This window comes from Sinohyriopsis cumingii, chromosome 4 (assembly GCF_028554795.1).
Source record: "Sinohyriopsis cumingii isolate HCF-2022 chromosome 4, ASM2855479v2, whole genome shotgun sequence".
Lineage (NCBI taxonomy): Eukaryota > Metazoa > Mollusca > Bivalvia > Unionida > Unionidae > Sinohyriopsis > Sinohyriopsis cumingii.
This window is the reverse complement of record NC_142964.1, coordinates 9,992,907-10,016,970: the sequence shown is the minus strand read 5'-3', so window position 1 is coordinate 10,016,970 and position 24,064 is coordinate 9,992,907. Positions and strand designations below refer to the sequence as shown.

At 35.1% G+C, this 24,064-nt stretch overlaps 1 protein-coding gene across 2 annotated transcripts in view; it reads left to right on the top strand.

Moving 5' to 3' along the window:
• Nucleotides 1-5,717: 5,717 nt before the first annotated feature.
• LOC149800606 (NADH dehydrogenase [ubiquinone] iron-sulfur protein 4, mitochondrial-like) overlaps nucleotides 5,718-24,064 on the top strand; it is a 29,477-nt gene continuing 11,130 nt past the window's right edge. Inside the window, exons 1-3 of one of the 2 annotated variants that reach the window (XM_089954596.1) lie at nucleotides 6,628-6,708; nucleotides 8,801-8,856; nucleotides 19,789-19,882. In XM_089954596.1, coding sequence (XP_089810722.1) covers nucleotides 6,643-6,708; nucleotides 8,801-8,856; nucleotides 19,789-19,882 — 216 coding nt within the window. In that variant the 5' untranslated portion in view covers nucleotides 6,628-6,642. Of the gene's footprint in view, nucleotides 5,846-6,627; nucleotides 6,709-8,800; nucleotides 8,857-19,788; nucleotides 19,883-24,064 lie in introns of those variants that run through there. The other variant, XM_089954598.1, reaches the window with a different exon arrangement.

The following is a 24,064-nucleotide window of genomic DNA, read 5'->3' as shown; positions in this document are numbered from 1 at the left end:
GGTATGGAAATGATAGGCTTCCTCCTTAGCCAATGTGAAAGTCAGCCAAAACATCTGGAAATGGTACATGGCAGAATTATTGGTGTGGAAATGATAGGCTTCCTCCTTAGCCAATGTGAAAGCCAGCCAAAACATCTGGTAATGGTACATGTCAGGATTTATTGGTATGGAAATGATAGGCTTCCTCCTTAGCCAATGTGAAAGCCAGCCAAAACATTTGGTAATGGTACATGCCAGAATTATTGGTATGGAAATGATAGGCTTCCTCCTTAGTCAATGTGAAAGCCAGCCAAAACATCTGGAAATGGTACATGGCAGAGTTATTGGCATGGAAATGATATGCTTCCTCCTTAGCCAATGAGAAAGCCAGCCAAAACATCGGGAAATGGTACATACCAGAGTTATTGGTGTGGAAATGATATGCTTCCTCCTTAGTCAAAGTGAAAGCCAGCCAAAACATCTGGAAATGGTACATGGCAGAGTTATTGGTGTGGAAATGATATGCTTCCTCCTTAGCCAATGTGAAAGCCAGGCAAAACATCTGGAAATGGTACATGGCAGAGTTATTGGTGTGGAAATGATAGGCTTCCTTCTTAGCCAATGTGAAAGCCAGCCAAAACATCTGGAAATGGTACATGGCAGAGTTATTGGTATGGAAATGATAGGCTTCTTTCTTAGCCAAAGTGAAAGCCAGCCAAAACATCTGGAAATGGTACATGGCAGAGTTATTGGTGTGGAAATGATAGGCTTCCTTCTTAGCCAAAGTGAAAGCCAGCCAAAACATCTGGAAATGGTACATGGCAGAGTTATTGGTGTGGAAATGATAGGCTTCCTTCTTAGCCAGTGTGAAAGCCAGCCAAAACATCTGGAAATGGTACATGGCAGAATTATTGGTATGGAAATGATAGGCTTCCTTCTTAGCCAAAGTGAAAGCCAGCCAAAACATCTGGAAATGGTACATGCCAGAATTATTGGTATGGAAATGATAGGCTTCCTCCTTAGTCAATGTGAAAGCCAGCCAAAACATCTGGTAATGGTATATGGCAGAGTTATTGGTGTGGAAATGATATAGGGAACACATATACAGACATCATTACAGAATAGTTTGTACCTTGGGCACACAGATAAAAAATTTCACACCATCTTTTTTATCGCATTTTCTATCATACGAAATCGGGAGGGATATAAAAACAAAGACAAAGCAACCACATCACCAAGCTGTAATTCACCTATGTGTCTATTTCTAAAATGATCCATGCAGAAGGGTATTGAAACTGAACCTTCTGTATATCTTGCTAAGTGCTGTATATCATTTAATCCACTTAAATTTGATTCCAATTTTTTTTATCACACATCTGAAAAAGTAAAAGTGAAAACAAAAGCAAGTTTAACGACCTGTCAGCACAATAAAGTTGAATAAATTAGCTCTTTACTTGACAAGTGAAACTGCTTATCTTGCCTTTCCACAATCTCTTTTTTATGAAAGATAAAACCTTGGACAAAACATTAGATTTTCAGCCTTAAGTTTCAGTTCCAAAGAAATCTAATACAAGATCTGTCCAAGCAGAACTGGACCTTACTGTATTTTAATATTCAAAGCAAATTTTCTACCAATAAATACATAAAAGTGTACTTTTCTGATTGTTTTCTTTTTCATTAAGTTATCAGCATAACTATTTCAATATTAATACCACCATTGTGCAGATTATACTTTCTCCATCCTTATAACTTTTCTTGACCAAAGATTTGCATAAACTTAATAAGTTTATATACAGTTGCATCTGGATACATTTGTATCTAAATAATTTTATATACAGTTGCATCTGGATACATTTGTATCTAAATAATTTTATATACAGTTGCATCTGGATACATTTGTATCTAAATAAGTTTATATATAGTTGCATCTGGATACATTTGTATCTAAATAAGTTTATATACAGTTGCATCTGGATACATTTGTATCTAAATAAGTTTATATACAGTTGCATCTGGATACATTCCTATTTAAATAAGCATATACAAACTTTACTTAAAAAAGCACAAATGCTTTTTATCAACTAGGCTTTACAGTATTTAAAGATTTCTGATAAACAAAGAATAAACCTTTTAAGCAAGATGCTTTTTGTATATAATCTTTGTCACTTTATCGCTATACCTTAAATGCTTCAAACATGTAAAGATGAGGCAGGCTGTGGAAAATACCTATGCAAGACTGACAATATAGTACTGATGTACAACAATCCATGCAAAGAAAAAATTTGGTCACCAATCTGAGTACATGAGATGCAGGTGTGGCTAGGAGGTATAAAGGTCACTTCCATTCCAGTGTTCAAAAGTTGATCCTGGATTGCAGTCCAGTTTTCCACTCTTTTGGACTTTTGCTTCTGGTATGTGATCAGCTGAGCACATGGATCTAAAAATAAGAGAGATGAAAGGAGAACAGACCATCTAAAAAGACCTTCTGGTCTACAACCAGTAGAGCTAAACACTCCTCAATTATCGTGTAAGTCGATTAGCCCAAGTAATTTTTTGATCTTTGTTCTGATGCTGATATGTTTTAATGCAGTGTCATCAACTCAAAGTTCACCCAATGAAGTCATAAAAATATGTTGTCACTAATCAACATCAAGTCATAGAGACTGAAAAAGTCTTTGAAAATTCTATCATTAATGCTTGTGAAACGAAATAAAATGTACTCATAAAAATCCTTAATAACAACTCGAATAATAAACAGCAAATCAAGTACTGAACATGTTATGAAAACGGGACACACAGTGGATGACAAAATCAGTGACACAGATTAGAATACTGTGCTGCATTTTTTAAGTTTCATGTGGATCTGTCTTTACCTACTTTCTTTTGAGGTGGTACTTTCTTAACATAATTTGTGTATATTTAAAAAAGTGCATATAAGGTAGATTCCATAATTAAGTCTGCAGCCTCTAATTAAAAATCTCCATTAATATCATATGTTTCTCACTGATTATTTGCACTTCTACAAAAACTAGTTATGAACATTGCATTACCATTCTGAAGCACCTAAAAAGTACATTCAATGACAAATATTCTGCATAAATGACATATTCTGCATAAGCACATTGCCAAGAAATACAAAATACAGACAAGTCATTTTAGATAAATCTAATATTTTTTTTACTTACAAGTTTATTCACTTTTATTATAACACCATCATGATTCATACCCAATTTGATTTTTGTAGATTCTTATAGCTTCTGGGACAAAATATTTACAAAAACTTAGTGTAAGTTTTTAAGTATAATACTTAAAATAAATATATATGAACGGTTATTGAAATGCTAAAGTATCTTTGTTCCATTTTCCCAAAAAACTTGTGCTTCCTATGAGCTACTGAAGTCACCCTGGAATATAACTATCTTTTTTTCGGTAGCATCGGATGTAACGTGCGTCAAAATAAGTGATGTAAAACAAAAACTTATGGATAAAGGGTTGCCTGGATGAAAGCATGCAATAAAGAGTACTAGAAAATATATCATTGTCATTTGTTATCCATGCTTTGCAAAAATAAATAAATGTTTTCAAAGGAAATGAGATGTATCGCTATGAAAACATTACATTTCTGACAAGTTAAAGTTCTTAAGTGCGTCAAAAGCGCTGACTCCGATAAAGCATACTTCATCAAGGATGTATTAAGCACATTGATGTACAAAAAAATTACTTTTAATCGTCCTTGGTTACAAGCTAGCCCATTATGTTCATGTATTTAGAATCCTATTTAAAAACGTCAACTTACTGACAGTTTTAATTTCGTTTGCAACGTATTCATTTGATCATATCTATAGCAATAATTCACAACATACCCCACGTGACAGATCTTGCTCAATTTATCTTGATAATGGCTATTCATATAACCTTGCCCAACCAATGGGAAGCTACTGAATTCTTGTAGAACCGTCCAAATCTCATCATTTGCATTTGAAATTGAACCCAAATTCTTCATTAGGACTTATTATTAAGATTATTATTAGTAATTGTCAACACATACGTAATCATTTATTTATAAGTCCTATGTAATTTTAAACTTTTAATATTCCTAAAACAGACCCCAGTCACTTAGACAAAATCTAACTAAAGATAATCAGTAAAATTGACAGCCATAAATAAAAATGACAAAAATTATATAAAATCTTGTACCATTTGTTACAAAAATATAAATATAAATAACATTATATATTTATTACAATTATTTAGATAATTAGTAAGTGGTAACCTTGATTTATATTTATTTATATGCAAGTCTTGTATAGTGTATGAGAAATCCCACCAGTTTGTACCAATTTCAGTAATGTCACATGTAATATACTTAAAAAAAGGATACCAATCTGTGCTCATCTCAGAATTTAACTATTCCTTGTGAAATGCTTTCATTTGTTTGACAAATATCCCATATATGCCTTAAATAAATAGCACCCTAAATAAATAAATCAACACATCAATGGAGACTGAAATTAAACATGAATTGCACTACTTCTTATTTGGAAAACGTTCGATCATATTTTGACATCAACAGCCATGAACTTTTAAAAAATAAGTCAAAATCCAACTCGAGTTATGGCAATATTTTTCAAATATGTTAAATGTTTGAATGAATTATGCTTAAAAGCAATAGTCCAAATTTATCAATTTATTGTGCATATTATATATATATGAGAGAATGAAAAACTTTCTTTAAAGAAATAATCTAATTAGCCAACCAAATCACTTGCAGTGCTTTTGCATCATAGTTTTTAAAGTTCTTATAACTTAAAAAGATATGTGGATTTTCTTAGACCTCCTAAACCAGGCCTACTCAACATCAATACAGCTCAATATAATAATAATAATAATAATAATAATACATGTAATAATAATAATAATAATAATTTGCTTTGACAAAAAATTTAAATCTGAGATTACTGATGTTGCTGGTCTACGTTGAGGTAAAGCCACTGTCTTTAAATCAAAGCTACCAACGAATGCTTTCCCAAATGTAACAAGAAATACATGATCAACTTGCTTGAAAAAGTTATGTTTTAGGTAAGATTTTGGTTCAAGTTGTGAATTTGCTTATATTTCCAAAACCATTTGATGGATTCTCATCATAATTGGCATGAATCATCACGAATGTAACCCAGCTCATTATACATGTTTGTTTGCCCATTTTTCATTTGGATCCTAGCCAAAAAATATTTGCATTCAGTCTTCAGGTTTAAAGAAAGAAATAAGAAGGAAAAAAATATTTGCTCATATTTTCTAAGTTCCGTTCTTTTTAAAATCGACATATACTTTGTATTTATAGTTTAGTATTGAGGTGTACATATAAGATTGGTAGATTGATTCATGACCAAATGCATCATCGTCAGAAATTATTATTATTATTTCTTACTAAATCTTGATTTTTCTTTATACTTATATGTCCAAAATGTCTTAATAATTTCATGTTGTTAATAGTTGAATCAGCTTAAAGAGACGAATATATTACGTTAAACCAATATTTGATTACAAAGAAACACATCGAAGGTTCTAATTCATTCACATTGTGAAACAAAATTGTCCTTGTTAGGATTCTTTTAATTTTGCAACAGATATATTTGTCTGTCCTACAACAAAAACGTCAATTGAGAGCCAGGAGCTATTTGCCTTTCAGCATGATTTTTCACCGTAAAAAAAAAAAAAAATAACAAGAACAAAAACAAAAAAAAAATGGGTTGCTCTGACCAAGTACCGGAGGGATTAACAACGCAACAACAAAAGCAGCAACAATGGCTACCTTATTCAGAATTTGGGGATCAGCGCGACAAGTTTTACCAAAACGTTTCACCAGGTTAACACTTTTTTGCAACAGAATGTGATTTTATGTATTATGCATGGTTCAGAGACAACCTGTCTTTCATGGATAGTTCGTCGTGTGATAACCAAATAATACACAGACTTCAAAATACGGTTATGTCAAACTGGTCAAGGACAGTACTGTAATCCTACAATACGAGACCTCGACCTTGATATTTATGTTTTGGGCGTCGATTACTGCCTAAATGACGGTGCTGAGTATCATGTTTTGATGTCGTCTGACATCGTAACGAAAGTCAAATTTCCAGGAATATCTCACACACATGGCAGCCCTAGTCCTACCTGTAAGACCTGACGCTGATATTTATGTTTTATAGCACCTGAAAAAAATCAAAATGGGCTATGTCTTACATGTAGGACTAATGGCAGCCCATATCACAGGTGCTTGACGCGAGCTTGATGTTAAGAAAAAAATAATAATCTAAAGGAAAAAAAAATCATACAGAGTGACAAAAATACCTTAGATTACCCCCATGACCTGTTCTGACGTAGGACCCTCTCTATCATAATATATAAGAGAGAAGGTACGGAACTTCCAAATACTTCGCTCCACCCATGACCCTCGATTTCCTTCTGCTATTTCCGTCATTAAAGGCACGTGACCATACTATATGGCTTGTTTTACTTCTGAGATATTTTTCTATCCATCAAGCCATTGACTTTTCTGCGTTGTACCAAACTGAAGTTACGGGCTCCGAAACGTGCGATTTTTGCGAAGTTTTCCTTTGTGGACACTTCCGTGCTCATCTGAAAACAGGTGACAAGAGCGATATGGACAATGTTTTCAACTCTATGGTGCATCCCTTCTTGAATTACAGGATAGCAGTAGATGCAAAAGTAAGTGTTTTTACTTACCATTAACTCCATTCAACTTTAAGAATCCTGTTCCATGCAAGTATTATACATTGTCTTCTTCACTGCACAACACAATGTATACATGCATCTCTATTTTCAAAATAGGCAGCACTAACGTCAACGCCAAAATATGATTGGCTCAAAAGGTTATTCTTATTATCATAGGAGTATGGAAGTGTCCACAAAGGAAAACTTCACGAAAATCGCACGTTTCGGAGCCCGTAACTTGATGATTGTTTTTTTTTTCTTAACATCAAGCTCGCATCGAGCACCTGTGGCCCATATTGGCGCTTTTCTACAGTTAAAGTTATACACTGCTGTCCACAGGGGCTCGTATCGTTGCCTAAAACTGTCCTGTCATACATGTACTATATAATAACTACAAGGGATGACACTTATCTCCTTGCTCACGTGGCCTATTTAAAAATAAACGCTGATATTTCAAGGTACGCTTTGCGTAGCTTAATAAATATGGTACCGATATTTAGCTCAGGCATTCGACTGTGTATCCCTATGAAAAGTTTGACTTAATATCATACCTTTAAGGAATGCCAAATCATTTTCCCATAGTACCATTCGACATGGCCCTGATTGCACCCGCTTGATATGCAAGAACAATGCCCTGAATGGAATACTACCTTCTCATTGGCCAACTGAAAATAAGTATAAATAAATAAAGGATGTCATTTTCTTTTAACCAATGAGAGGACAGTATTCCATTCAGCTTTTTATTCTTACATATTAAGCGGGCGCGATCAGGACCATATAAGCGTTTATTCATAAATAGGTCGCGCGAGCAAGGAGAGAAGTGTCCTCCCTTGTAGTTATTATATAGTACATGTATAACAGGTCAATTGTAAGCAACAATATGAATCCCTGTGTGCTGTCCAATGGGTCTTACAGTTTACCTGTCATACATGTACTATATGTACCTATTTAAGAATAAATGCTGATGTTTCAAGCCAAATTTTGCGTAGCATAATAAATTTGGTGCCGATGTTTAGCTCTGGAATGCCAGATCATTTTCACATGCTACTGCTGGACATGGCCATGATCGCACCTGCTTAATATGCAAGTGAAATTCCACTGAATGGAATACTGTTTTCTCATTGGTTAAAAGAAAATGATGTCCTGCTTTTGTTTATAATTTATTTTCATTTGGCAAATGCGAAGGCAGTATTCCATTCAGGGCGTTGTTCTTGCATATTAAGCAGGTGCGATCATGGCCATGTCGAACAATTGTGCGTGGGAAAATGGTTTGGCATTCCTGAAAGGTATGATGGTAAGCCAAACTTTGGATATGCATACAAAGTCGAATGCTTGATCTAAACATTGGTACCAAATTTATTATGCTACACGAAATGTAGCTTGAAATTACAGCGTTTTTTCTTAAATTTGGTCATGTAAGAGAGGAGAAGAGTGCCCTCCCTTGCAGTTATTATAAAGTAGGTGTGGAACAACTTAGCAGCAAAATTAGAAACTTGGATTAAGATACAGCATTGTTCTAAAGTAAACAGTTCTATCATTTAAATAATGTATTTATTTGCATGATTCTAAAAGATAAATATTAAACAGGTTTTTCTGGGTTACAAGTTCAAGAATGTCATGGAGTGGGGCTTGATGTTTACTTTTAGAGATCACATACTCATATTCATTTAGAATAGAAATATGGGATATTTTTGTACATTTTATGAATATCACTTTAATTAAAGGATGGTCGTTCTTGATACAAATTTGATTTTTGAACAAAAACAACACATGATCCAATGTTTACAGAAATGATGTATCATTGTGCAGAATTACCCAACTTGCAGAATAGGCTGACATGGTTGTAATGCATTAGTCAGACTTTAATTAATCTGATGTTGTTTTCCTTATAAAATTATAAATTCTCACAGAAGCAAATGGACCTGTTAACAAGTTTGTTGGCCAACATTTCAATTGGCTGGAAATTGATGGAAACCAGGAATGACGAAATCGGGTTAAGTTGAAATATTCTTTAACGAAATGAATAAAAATATGTTGTGTCTATAGTACCTATTGGAACAGTAAGCAACGTTTCTTTTCATTCAAGAAAGATATCCATTTGCTTGTGTCAGATTTTGATTCCACCAGAATAAAGACAACACAGTAAGTATATTAATACACAAATTTGTGGAAGAGTGTCGATATGGGCTGCCAAGTATGTGAGATATTCCTGAAACCTTGACTATTCATTCCGATGTCAATGGACATTGGAACACACTACACAAGCCGCTATTTGGTCAGTAAGATGAAGCACTAAAACATAAATAATATGTAAAACATCTTACATTGTAGGACTAGTCAAAGATGAACTGAATTGCATGAGGAGAATATTGGAATTGCTGGTTTGTGAACACCTGATCACTGAACATGGCCATTTATACCATAGTTTGTCCTAAAATAATAAAATATTTTTGAAGCAACAGTACTGTGCTGTGTCAGATGATGCTATAGTAAAAGTCACAATGGTCATGTAAGCACATTTACTAGTATAAATGTAAACATTAATTTTTGTTTTAAAATTTAATCATAATATAGTTGTTACAAAATTTATTCAATCATGACTTTTGAGTTATCAGCACAAAATTTGTAGATGAAAATTATCTATCACTATGGATTTTTACAATGGCAGTTGGGCATCAGACTAGGTCAGGAAACTTGATGTTGAATTGAACTATTACTAGTGCAGAGGGTATCAAGGTATAATTGCATGAACAAGAAGTTGCACGCATTTTCATTTAGCTCCTTTATGGATGTTCTTGTAAGAATGTAAGTACATTTTTTGACTTGTACATATGACATTTCTTCAAAATTATAATTTAGCATAATGCAGAATTTAATTAAATTAAATCTGATTTGACAGCCACATTCCTTCTGTCTTTTACTTTTATGAAGGAAGATGTTTTAATGGGAAAAATACGTATTATGTTTGAACTGAAATATTTGACATGACATACCATGCATAAGGCATATATGAAGTTACTTTATTACCTCCATTTTATTGGATTTATGTGCCATATTTGTCCTGCCAGCGTTTTCTCCAAGCTTTGTTTATGAATGACGACATTGTCACATCTGTTATATTTGTAGTACAACTTCTATCCAGTAGCAGGCCCATTCCCTTTTACATCATAGCACGTGCGACAGAAACTGGATTACATCTTAAAATGTCGATGTACATTATCACTGAATTTGCTGTTAAGCATTTCTCAAGGAATTTATACAATAATCTTCAGTGGAATTTTCATGAGCAAGGTGTGAAATAATTTGAATAAATGCCATTTAGATATAATCAGGTTCTCCAGAATGACACCTATAGCTGGAAAAAGTGACTCAGAGTGTGTACATGACATTTGTGAATTGTACTGTAACATCAGACTTTGAATGAGAGTGATCTGTTAATTACCTGGTCACTCTGAAATTAAACGTAGTGCAAGATATAAAGAATTATAAGCAAGTCAATCCACAGGTTGTCTCTGAATTATGCACACTACTTCATCTACCTGGGTTTTGGAAAGGGACCACAGGCACTTGATTCAGGAGGAAACTAATGAGTACACTCACCAATTAGCACAAGCTAACTCTCATAGGTCACTATCTGACACCTTGGTGACATCTGTTTAAATGTTTTGATACTATCTGTGCAAGAAGTCACTAATTATTTACACTATTTTATTATGTGGACTAAAAAGTGTATTCTTTACCAAAAGTCCTTGTACCCGAAATATATTAAATTAGATAAATCTAGTAATGAATCATAAAACATATATTACATTTGTTAGGGTTTTCTGCATCAATTATGTCTTTAAAATATATATATTTTTTAGTGAAATTTTCATATTTTACCTGGAGCAATGTGCATTCTGGAGAGTAAAATGAGTAAACCAGAAAAGGCAAATTTAGTGCTTCTTGTCCCAGATATGAATATAGTAGTTTTTTTTGTTGTTGATTGTTTGAGCATATGCTAATTGATCAAATATGAAGCTTAGAAAACTCATGCAAGAAACATATTTTTATTTAATTTAAATAAGTTCAGGAACAGTTTCAGCAAATGTCACTTGCATTTTTTACAGACAGACAATCACAGAAAAACTGTATTTTGTAACATTTCCTGTGGTGGCTGCACAACTGATGTGCATCCAGGTGTTGCATTTGTCGCAACAAACCATAAATTTCTCACAAATTGGCAACCTGCCTCAAGGACAAATATTGTGTATTTCTTATTCAGGCTATGCATTTGGAATGGAGTCATCTGATTTTTTTCAATACACTTGAGAAGGTGAGGTCTCATGGGATTTTCATATTGTACATGTAGCATAGCAGTCATGTCCCTTGTACATTTGCATAAAGAAGAGACATCCCAGATGTCATATTTCATGAGAATTGAGGAAATTCAAAATAATTTTTCTGGAGACAGATATCATAAAAACCCATGGGAAAATGGCAGAAATTATGATCACACTGTGGTATGGGCTTGCTTGACATTTATATTTAAGTTCAAAATCCCAACCATCCTATCCATTTGAATGCACAGGCACGTGATTCTGGGAGAAGCTAATGATAACACCCTTCCCAATTAATTGGGGAGTGTTAAAGTTATTTTCCCCACTAAGTCTAGAGCCCATGTGTGAGTAGTTTCAATTTTGTATTTTTTTAAAAATTGAAGGGGTGAGGTTATGGAATTTTGAGCAGATTTAAAGTTGTCAAATAGATTCCAGAATATTTCTTGCACTGATTTATGGACCATTTAAACAACTATTAAACTATATTGTATTATTTTGAAGAAAAAAAACTATTGAGAAAGGAGATAAAACAAATTTATCATGGCTCAAAACATACTGAGGACAGCAGGCATCATTTCTGTGAAGCCATCTTTAAAATTATGTACAAAGAAGAAAACTAACACTGAGGTTTATTCAGCAAATCTCAAATGTGGGAGGTTAATGTAGATAAAATATTAAACCCAAATCTGTAGTGTGAGCAAACTGATCATAAACATGATGTAATGGTTGTGTTACACCATGCTGTAATGGATGTGTTACACCATGCTGTAATGGATGTGTTAGGTGATCCTTATGCATTATGTTTTTCTAATTTTGCATTTGGTCTAGAATTTGTGAGTATTTTTTCTTTAAAGGCGTAACTGATACAAGCCCATGTTGTATGCTAACCAATTAATATAGCAATTTGCAACAGCTGTTTGTTTTCAACCTAAGTTCACGCTTTAAAGTAATCAAGCACCACAGCTGATCACCAATGTTCAACAGTCTTATTTTTATTAAATGTGTGCTTAATCTTCTCAGATCCTTTTTAAAAAGTGGGAGTACCTGTTTTCATTCCATCTTGAATCAGTTTGAGCACTAGATTTGTCACTGATGGAAAATGTCAAATGTATTGCATCACTACTTCTTGAGCACTCCCAAAAAAGAGCAGAATTACAAACGACTTCTATGACTAAATCAATTGGTGGCACCTGTCAATTCAAAACAGAATATTTGAATGTTGTTTAAACATAACATCTTATTTATTTCAAAGAATAGTTTATGTCAGATAGCTTTTTTTAACAGATCATTTCCTTCCCTCCAAACGTTTGGAAGAATGGTGAAATCTACATGTATAAAAATTGGCAGCATTAAGGCATTAAACTTCATGTTCACAATATGTATTAATTCTTCATACTGTTGACTTGATGAAAACAGGTTGATTGTCAGAAATTCCATCAATAATCAAACAGTTGGTTTTCAAAATATTATAAATACTATATGGATGAAAGACGTGGAATGTCATCTTTACTGTGGTGTACATTATGAGTGACTAGATAAGCACATAAAAATAGAAGTTAGAATAGGGTCATTGAAATGGTCAGATAGTGATCTACAAGAGTTAGCTACCTTCTGTTAATTGGTGAATGTTCACATTTGTTTCCACCTGAATCAATGAATCAAGTGCCTTTGAAAGGGACACCCTACAAATATACTACTGTAGTGAATTAATTTATTAACAAATTTTAAAAACAAATAGCATGGTAGTTTAAATGGTTGCCCTTAAAGAAAAAAATTATTGATACTGTTAATTTTTCCATTCTTTTGGATAAACTAAATGCATGATGAAATTAAGGACACTGACTTGGTGTGGTTTGGTAAATATCAGATAGAAACTGTTTGCTGTAATTAATATCAACCGTTCTATCTCCGAGATCATCGATACAGGTGTTCCACAAGTATGCAAGCAGGGTCCCCTTTATTTTTGGTTTTCTATATATAAATGACCTACTTATTTTATTTAAGAAGCTGATGGTAGCTTTTTTCTTTGTTGACAAAATGCAATCAGTTCTCCAGTCTGAACTTACTGATATTCGATTTCTTAAGTGACAATAAACCAAGTCTCCTTATTGGCAAAATCAACTGTATGTTCTGATGCTGAACAAAAGAATGAATCAAAACTTGCTGACACACATTGTAAACTCGGTATTGAGACAGTGTCAGTCATCAAGACTGCCTAGGTATAACTTTCAGTGAATAATTATTGGTTTGAAAAATAATAAATCTACTGGGATTCTGAAATTTGATTCTTCTTTCAGCCTAAACCTTATTCGAAAAATCTTGTATAGCACTAATTCTCCCACATGTCAGTTATTGTTCTGATATTTGAAAGTAGTGTGCCAAAGACTTACCAGGGCTTGAAATTGTTGCTCGTAATTTAGTATTTGAAAGTTACAATGCTGATATTGCTAGCTGTAAAAAGTTAACTATCAGTGCTCAAACAATCTGATAGCCTGACACCTGTGACCCCTCTAATTTTAGATCAGGCCTGTCCTGTATTCTAAGTGAGGTGCCTGTTGGGCTTCTTAGAAAACAGTTCCAATTTGCCTGAGGAAACTTTGATTGTGCTAATGAAATGTGTAAATTTTAAAGTTACTGACATACATGCCATAATATGGTGCAATCTAAATCAGATCACCACTGTCTTAATTAAAAATGAGACCTGATTTTAATCAAATTGAAGCCCTGTGTGTCATGCTAAAAATACAATTTTGCACTCCCAGACCCTTTGACACTGTTGTTTCGAGAAAATATAATTTTCCGTAATCTTCAAAAATAGAAAGACCTCCCCAAAACCCCACCACTTTAAGTATACAGTAGCATGCTTAAATGTTAAACATTCATGATTGGAGCTATGTAAAACTATCCTATGGGCAGCTTAAATAGCAGCATTAAAGGCAAAGAGGTGGGTATAAATCACCATTTCACACTTTACTTGTTTGCCTGACAATAGCTAGTGAGATGTGTTTGAAAACTACAGTGGGTGAGCCCATTGAGCTAATTTGCATAGGTAGGATCAAGAAGTGGAACAACCCATTATAGGTAAATCAGAGATGCTAGATGCGTGTACAAGGACAAAAGTTATTGTATATCACTGCCTTGAATGAGAATGTTTAAGCCATATGTATTATATTTTTGACAAGTTTATGAAAAGTGGTAAGAATTCTTTGTAGTCGGGTATTTACTGCACTTATAGAATGCAAAGCAGTATCACTTTCAGTTATCGGAATAGTGTTCAAGAGTAATTCAATTTTGAAGCCAATTTAGGAGGCAAATAGTTATCAACAAAGCCCAACAAACATATATTTCAAAACTCTTGGTTGACAGAGTTTTACTAAGTGAAGCACACCAGCCCCCCCCCCCCCCCCCTTATGTGGGGCTAATAATTCTTTGCATGTACTGCAAACAAAACATCAATCTACATCAACTCAGTTGAGAGCATGATTCACCCAGAAAATCCAGAAAAGAGGCTTGACAACCAGGACCATCCAGTCCCAAGTAAGTGTAGTGATGAACACTCATGACACTTGCACTACCTTCAAACCCCTTTGAACCCTACTGAATTTATATTCGAACTGTAGCTATTGCAACGTTGTGTGACAGTATTAAAAAATGTAAAATTTTCATCATGTGAAAATTGGAGTTTTAGCTTGTGGAATTTCAGTCAGGGCTTGTGAGTTTGTGGAATTTCAGTCAGGGCTTGTGAGTTTCTTTAAGTCATCAGCCCTGGGCCTGTGTCTAACAAAACTTTCTTTGAGCACTGACTATAAATATTTTGCTAGTCATAGTATGGAATTGAGTTTTATTATTTCAGACTACAATATATGCTTGTGGATAGGGAATCACTTGAATTTGGCTAGTTGACAATGTTACAGGTATCAGAAAGTTCATTTTGAGCCCTGATTTATATAGATGGTCTTTTAAAAGATTCAAAATTGCAACATGTGCATATTTATCAACGTCGTTGTCATTCTCACACTGCTAATATAGTCATTGTCATTCTGCTGATATACTCACTTATCTCAGTCCTCTTGGTATTTCTTAACAGGTTATGTACAAAAGATGCTGAATAATTTCAACGTTGGTGCATGGCTTTTCCCCAAACCACTTAATAGACCAATTCATGTTAAAGTTGTTTGTGATATCTCACCATACTAGTTACAAAACTGGATGTATACATAGACTGAGATAACAGTTACTGTAATTGTTTTAAGTGGTTGGGGTCCAAGGCATGGATTGTACTGAAGAGATTGAAAGCCAGACTAGCAGTCAACACTATGTCTAATTTAATATGCATTGATTTACGTAGTATCTGTACCAATGAAGGACTTTGTTTTGCGCCACTCCTCTCCTATACCTGCCCCCTCTCCCATTATACATAATGGTACATATCCTAATTTTGCATTTTGTAGACCCCCAGCCATTGTGATATAGTGGAGTTTCACTTTATATATATGTATGTGTCCATCTATTCATCAATCCATCCATCCATCTGTCTATCTATTCGTGTGGTGTCCTATGCTTCTCATACATATTTGTATTTTAAAAATGGTGTTAAGTAATACTGTATTTTTAAGCTGAAAATTCTCTTTATGATATGTGAGTTGCAGATTTTGTATACATGTTATAAATGCATTTTTTATGTATATTATAAACACATCTTGTGTGTATTTTTAAAACACATTTTGTTTGTTATGTTGTAAACACATTTTGTATTATGTAATTACTTGAAGCTGTGTATGGATGGAGATATACATACAGTGTATTTTGGCCATGTGACTTGAAAAGAGGGGACACTGGGTAGCTGAGTGGTCTGAGATGCTCTGTTTTACGATTCACTCGCATCTCACCTCTGTCCATGTGGGTTCAAGTCAAGGCTCAGACATCATGGGTACATATATGTGAGAGAGCTTGCCAGTAGCTTCCTGTGGATTTGTGGTTTTTCTCGATATTTCCCAGTTTCTGCCTCCACTTAATATGCTGTCTGCTATGTATAGCCTGTAAGGTGCTGAAAAATTGTGCTACAAAACCACAAGCTTGTAAAGAGTGCAACATAAACTATACGCTGTAATTAATTTTACCTGGTGTATGTTAATTTAATCAACTCCCAATTAAACAAGAATTTTTAGTTTCTTAAACTTCACTAGAAAATGGCAGTCAAAATCATTGCTGTACTTCTGGGTTTATTTGAAACAACCTCAGTAACATGTACATAAGAGCACCTGCCTGGGGAGGCTTCAAATGGCTCAGTGGTCTTAGGCACTAGCTTTTACATATCAGTGCCATCTCACCTCTTAGTGTTTGAGTCTTGGCTCAGCCAAATTGGGTATTTGTGAAAGCATGCCAGTAGGTTTCCATGATTTAGTGGTTCTTCCAGGAGTTTTCCCAGGCTCTTCCATTACCAAATACACTGGTCAACAGTGAAATCATTACTGACTTGAAAAGGCCCTAATCTGTAGTATTTTGGTGTGCCGAACACGAATATAACCGTGAAAAATTTGTATTGGCTCTCGTTTTGAAGATATTCATATACCTCATTTTCTATGTTTCACTGTGTAAATTTCTCCAGTAGGACTGCAGCAACATCCGGAATAATGATGTAACATTGCATAATACCATCATGCTCACATCATCCACAGTTGATTGCATCATTTTCTGAAGTAAGTTGACGTCAGCAGTGTACTATACATGTGTAGGCCTATTATACTAATGCCAGGCGGCTGCTGAAGCTGACGTAAGCAGTGTACTATATAAAGCCCAATCAGATAGGTTTAGCATTTAAAATATTTTAGACGTTGTGCGAGACAGTTCAAGCTACTGTTACATAAAACTTATTATTTTATCCATTTACGTACAATAAAGAACAGTAATGCCTCGAAAGTGTGTTAATACCGCGGACTATTTTTGCTATATTTGTGGGGAAGTGACATTTGCCAACCAGAAGAAAAGTATCAATTCTCAAGTGAAGAAGGCATATCATCTTTACTTCGGATGCAAGGTTGGTGACCAAGACAAGCCTTGGGCTCCGCATATATGCTGTGCTACATGTACAACACAGCTTTCACAGTGGTTGAATTGCAAAAGGTCATCAATGCCGTTTGCAGTCCCAATGGTGTGGAGAGAGCCAAGCAACCACCTAAATGACTGTTACTTCTGCTTGGTTCCTCCTCTTTCCGGCGGAATAACGAAGCGAAAGAAGTCGAGAATAGTCTACCCAAACATTCCGTCTGCATTGAGACCAGTTCCACATGGTGAGGGACTTCCTATTCCAGAACCTCCAGCAGAATATTCTCTTGATTCATCTGACGAAGACAAAGGTGAGTCGACCTGTTCTTCTCCTGGTCCATCAGCATGCAGTGATCCAGATTTTCACTGTGGTGCATCATCAACCCCACACAGAATAACACAGGAAGAACTAAATGACCTGATTCGTGATTTGGACTTATCAAAGAACAAGGCAGAATTGCTAGGATCAAGACTCCAACAATGGAATCTTCTAGAAGAAGATGTCACAATTACTGCATATCGAAAGCGCCACCAGCAATTGGAGCCTTTCTTCAGAAAGGAAAGTAATCTGATATTCTGTTCCGATATTGAGGGCCTCATGAATGCTTTAAAAATCACTCATGACCCACAAGAATGGAGACTATTTGTGGACTCTTCGAAACTGAGTCTCAAGGCTGTGCTTTTGCACAATGGAAACATTCTTCCATCTATTCCAGTAGCGTATGCTGTCCACATGAAAGAGACATACGATAACTTAAGGCAGCTACTGAATTCCATTGAGTATAACAAGTACAGCTGGCACCTCTGTGGTGATTTGAAGGTAGTTGCCCTTTTAATGGGACTGCAGCAAGGATATACAAAATACATGTGTTTCTTATGCGAGTGGGATAGCCGAGCAAGGGAAATGCACTACATGAGGAAGGAATGGACTCACAGGCAGAATGTAGCCATTGGAGAGAAGAATATCCAACACCCAGCTCTGGTTGAGGCTCAGAAAATCTTGCTACCACCCCTTCACATCAAACTAGGTTTGATGAAGAACTTCGTGAAAGCCATTGACCGGACTTTGCCAGCATTCCGATACCTGCATGAAAAATTCCCTCGACTCAGCGAAGCAAAGATTAAAGAGGGAGTTTTTGTGGGTCCTCAGATTCGAGAGCTTTTCAAAGATGACCGGTTCAACAACTTGCTGGAAGGTGACGCGAAACAAGCATGGAATGCTTTTCGCCTAGTTTCTACAAACTTCCTCGGAAATGTTAGGACAGAAAACTATAAGGAACTAGTAGAAGACATGTTGATGAAGTATAAGAAACTTGGCTGCAATATGTCTCTAAAGATTCACTTCCTTCATTCCCATTTGGATTTCTTTCCTAGCAACTGTGGTATTGTTAGTGATGAACACGGCGAATGTTTTCATCAAGATATCGCAACAGTGGAACAAAGATACCAGGGAAAATGGTCCACTACAATGCTGGCTGACTACTGCTGGACACTCCTCAGAGATGCTCCCGAACAGCTGTACAAGAGACAGGCGAAGAAATCTAAGATGTAGTCAATGACTTGATTTTTTATAGGTAGGCTATTACAGTTGACCTTTTACTATTGGAATGCATTTCGTTATGTAAACATTAATTTCTTGCAGATTACAAAAAAACTAGAGCCAATTTTGCAATTTGACTGTCATATTCGTGTTCAGCACATAAAAATTGATAAGAATTGACTAATTTTATTTCAGTAACATGACTTTTGTAAAAATTTGTTGTCCAGTGATATACTGGCTGCCATACAATCTATCATGTCCTGAAAAATGGCTTTAAACCCACAAAAAAACAAACCAACCTGCACAGGTGTCTTCACACCACAGGGTTCATCTGTTCAAAGAAAACTTGTCTCTCATGTTATAGATAAGTAACCTTAACTTTATAGCTGCATATTTAGGGAGTTAATTCAGACTGAATGTGAATCTTTTTGGCTGTCAAGTTTTTTTGAGTTTTGAAAAGTAGAACAATTATATTGCTTGTTCCAGTGTTAGTTGATTAACTATTTATATCTACTTGTAATTACATTTATATGATGTAGATACTTTTATCAATTATAATTAATTACATTGTATAGTTTCTATTGTGTTCCTGTAGAGATGAAGAAGTTGCACCTGAACCTTTAGTACTGTCCATAATGGGATGGGGGGAAATGATAATTTTACTGAAGCCAGGAAGATGAGATAAAAAAAAATTCCTAATTAATTCATATAATGGAATGGGTGTATGTGTGTGTTATAAATGAGAGGAAGTGTATGTGTTTCAAACTATTTGACCTGGCCATATTTTGACATGTGTCCATGTATCTCCTGTTGATACTAGTACATTCCTTTGATGAGCACTCTTTTATTGTTCTTTCAGCTATTAAAACACATTCCTGTGAATGTGCAAGAGTGTTTTGTTGGTGCTATTTATGTCAACAATGCTGCATACATGTTTTGCCTGGGGCTACAACACTACTACTTGGCTGGATCTAGGAAGCATCTCAGAAGCCATGAACTACCATCACTTAGTGTTAGTCTAAAGAATATATCAGGGTGAACTTATTTTTGTTTTCCTAACAGAAGAAGGCAAAGTTTACGTTGTTTTAATGACTTGTTTGCCCACTTCATCTGGTATTAGACTCATGAGTATGTATCAAGTTTCTAATTTTTTTAATTTGTTTCTTTTAGAACTGTCTCATCAGCACCATCAAGTAGTCTTACTCATACAGAAAAGAAAGAGCCAAAAGAATCCGAGATTACTTCTATCACAGTTGATGCAAAGGTTTGATCCTTTATTATGAAGATGTCATGTCCTGTGTGTCTTTCGCTAAGTTCTTCTATACACCTAGAGACACATTAGACTTCAACTCGGTCACAAATCGGGTGATTCATAGATTCCAACAGCACAGTTAAATCTATATTCTAAAACCATTAGCATCGTTAGATGCCAAGGGGCATTCATTTTTGCATGCTAGTTTATCTTGTAACCATGGTTGCTTGTAAAGAATGTTGTTTATACTGATACTGACATGATCATCAGATCCCTTTAATCTTTCCTGAAATCCCCTTTAGTGTTATAATTAATGAAACATATTTTTGGCTGTTCCTTAGGGGCCAAAAATATGGCTTGATCACAATGTCAGTAGGCCTCAGTCATAATGTAAAATATGTATATAGTGTAATATTGTGCAGGATTCCCAATTTCAACATCTTGCTTCTGATGGTTTGATTTCCAGTGGGGCAAGTTAGGAATTATCCTTGTTGCTATAAAAAGAATTTGATATCATTTACCCACAAGACTTTGCAAACACCATATTGCTTTCAGACAAACTGAACAAAATAGGAGTATATACAATGTCATCCCTCAGGGATCAAGCTATACTTGAATTTACATTAAGAGCACTGTAGAACCTATACATTCTAATGAAATTTACCTGCTTGGAGTAACTAGATTACAGCACTGTAATTGCAAGTCAGTAGAAATGCTTAATCAACTACCCTTAAACAAGAATTTTTGTTGTTTTATACTTTATGAAAATTCACTCTAAAATGGCAGTTGAAAAAAATCATAAACTTGTTTGAAACAACCCTGTAACATCTACATGAGCAAATGCACACGTCTTCATACCATTTTGTTCGTCTCCATTTCTTTGTTGTCGATAAAACATTACTTTAACTATTCATAGATAACACAGTGAAGCATTAAAGTTGGTACATGTATATGAAGAAACTGAAACCTTTCCAACCGAATTGAAACAGCCAGCATTGGAGTGCGTCTTTTTGTAGAAAGAGGGGCTTTTTAATCCACCAACATTCTTGCTTCATTGCAACAGTCCATTGATAGGATTGCAAATTTATGGTTTTATTATTTGTCTTTTTACATGTAGTAGCATCAAGCATTGGTTAAATAGTATTTACCTCACTGCTTCTCCCCCATTATTTTAACAAAAATTAGTGAAAACATCTTTGACCATACAGCACATTTCGAATTTCACAATATAGCATTGGGACCTTCATAATTGCATATTTATGCTAAATCTTGAATAACATAATATTCAGACTCTGCTTTCTGAGTTGAGTATTTTCCGTAATATATTTGCCCAAATGTTTACAAAAACAGCCAATCTAATAAAGTGTTATTCCCAGGCACAGCAATGTCTGCCGTTATTTCCCCCTGACAGGTTCACTTATGGTTTCAATCTGATTTTATGAAGAAAATAATGCATATACAGCAGTTAAAATCTTCAGGTCACCGATTCTGTTCTTAAACACAAATTGCTATTTACGTACTATTGTTTAGGTTTCAAAACAAAAATTTTGTATGTTTGTATCATCAAATGAAAACTTGAGGATATCAGCCAGTGATAGTTACAATAACCAGAGACATATAACACATCTCTGCTATAACTTGCTAGGGAAGGGGTTAATGGTCAGTCAGCCATCAAGACATATGCCTGTGAATGTGCAAGAGTTTGTTTGTCAGCACATTTGAAATCAACATCTTCCTATCTCATAACCTGCCCTTTCTTTTCCTAAAATGTTTTGCCATTCCCATTCTCAGTCTCCCAAGAAAATCCATATAGTAAGCTATTGAATACTGTCAGTCAAATCCAAAACATTATTTGTGTAACATGATATATTGTTAGGATCTGTGTAAGGCATGAATTAACTAGTTTTTAAACATGCATGGTAGGCCTTTCATAGCAAGTTTCAGAGCAGAGGGTGGGTTACTTAGCATTTCATTTTTTACTGACCTAAAATCCAGGTTTTGAAAGTTAATTTTAAACACTTTACATTTCTAAGAAGACTAGGTTGAAAGTCTCAAGTCATTTGTTGAAACAGGTTATTTATCATAATGCTTCATTTCTTGTTTATGTGCATGGTTTTACTTACAAGTTCGGCTGGCTGTAAGGCTAAGTAGGCTCATGGTATGACTTTGTGTTTGATGTGTTGTCCATCCATTAACCATCATGTGTCATCAGTCAGCAATGGTTTGTTACTACTCTTGAGTTTTTATTTCTGGTCTGTTTTCAGTTAAACCTGGAATATGTATTTAGATCCTCAAAATCTTGGAATTGTTCATTAATGAGCAAGGGCCATGCATTTGATTGAGGTGATCATGTACCTTATTGGCTAATCTTGTAACCACTCTGGAGGCCATATGCCTGACCAGATTTAGATCAAACTTGGATATATGCTTAAATCATTAAGATCTCAAAAATATTTTGTGACAAGTGAGATCTACACTTATTAGGTCATGTGACTGACTGAGCTTGTTGCCGCTCTGAATACCATATTTATAATCTGATTTTGATCTTGGTATATATGCTTATATCAATAAGTTCTCAGATGTGTTCTGTAATGAGTGATATCTACACATTTGAATGCACTACTATTGCATTGAACTGGCTGAATTTGTTACATCTCTGCAATCCCCATTTCTGATCTCATTTTGACCAAAGATGAAGTATGGGCTTATGTCATCAAGATTTTGGAAAGAATTAATAGTTTTCCATATTCATGCACATTAAAGAACTAATCTGATTGCTTGAGCTTGTTTCCACTCTGGAGGCCAGATTCCTCGTTTAGTGTTTATTAGTCCTGAAATATATGCTTATATCATCAGTTTCTCAGATGAGTTCAGTGATGAGCAAGATCCACACATATTAACGAGGTGATCTTGCATCTAATTGGCTGAGCTTGTTGCCACTCAGATTTGTTTGCCAAGTTCTTCATTGAAATTTGCTTAAGTTCGTTGTTGTTTTTAAGTGTCTTTTCAGCTAGTCATATACCTTTATGTTTTGACTGAATATTCTTCTCCCCAATGCTGTTATTGTATAAGTGTTTTTATGTTCATTTTGCTAATTTTGAAGTGTTTCAGTGACGTGCTTACCAGGTGGTGCTCTGTTTGATTGTTTCCCTTTTTAGTAAATCAGTGTTTGGGTAAGTATTACCTACCATTTTTTCATATTTTTTTGTTGTGTAATTTTTCTATTTTAAGCGCTTAATATATCCCAGGGTGTGGATAAGTGCTGGCACATATAGACCTTATGGGACAATCACCCCATCTGCCTATTATGGACTGGTTGTGCATGCATGAATGGATGTTCTGTTATCTGTTGACAGATGAAGCATGGGACTTAGGAGAAAGTCATTATGCCTATAGAGAGAGGAAGACAAACCTTGATTCAGCCTCATCATCATCACAGGAAGACCCCATCAATTCCCAGATGGGGTTTAGTTCACTTGTTAGGGATGTCAACTCTTCCATGTAGTTCAGAGATTGCCCTAAAGTCAAGGATATTCACACCTTCCTGGTAGGGAGTAGCCATGCCCTTTTCAAGGTGTGCGTGTGTGTGATTAGGATTTTTAATGTAGCTTTAACAATTTTTCAGTCATATCACTACAATGTCTGAAGTGTGGCAGTTTATAGTGATGTCTAGCACTGGGGCATCATGCCACACACATTATCCTGACACCAGGATGACCAGGCCTAACACGAACCTCTTAATGCTGAGTGCCTAGCGAGGCAGCTGTTAGTACCATTTTTGTAAGTCTTTGGTATGACTCGGCCGAGGTTCAAACCCACGACCTCATGCTTCAGAGGCGGATGCTCTAACCACTAGGCCACCAGAGCGGTCCCCTTTTAAGGTAGTCATGTTGCTGGTGACTGATAAAACAGTGTTAGCATGGTCGGTAGGTAAAAAATATGTTTCCATAATGCATTGATTTTGAAATTAGGGTAGGTCTGTATTTATTTATTTTTTTAAACATAATATATATTATAATGATTAGTATATATAATGTACCAAGAGCCTCAAGTACTTGGCTAAACTGGCTTAATTAGATGCATAAATCAATTTTGGGAATTTTTCAAACTATTTTTTTAAAATTTATTTACTTTTTTTTATACCCTTGTGGAAAAAAGTGCTAGAGTTGGCAAAAAAAACAGAGGCGGTCAGCC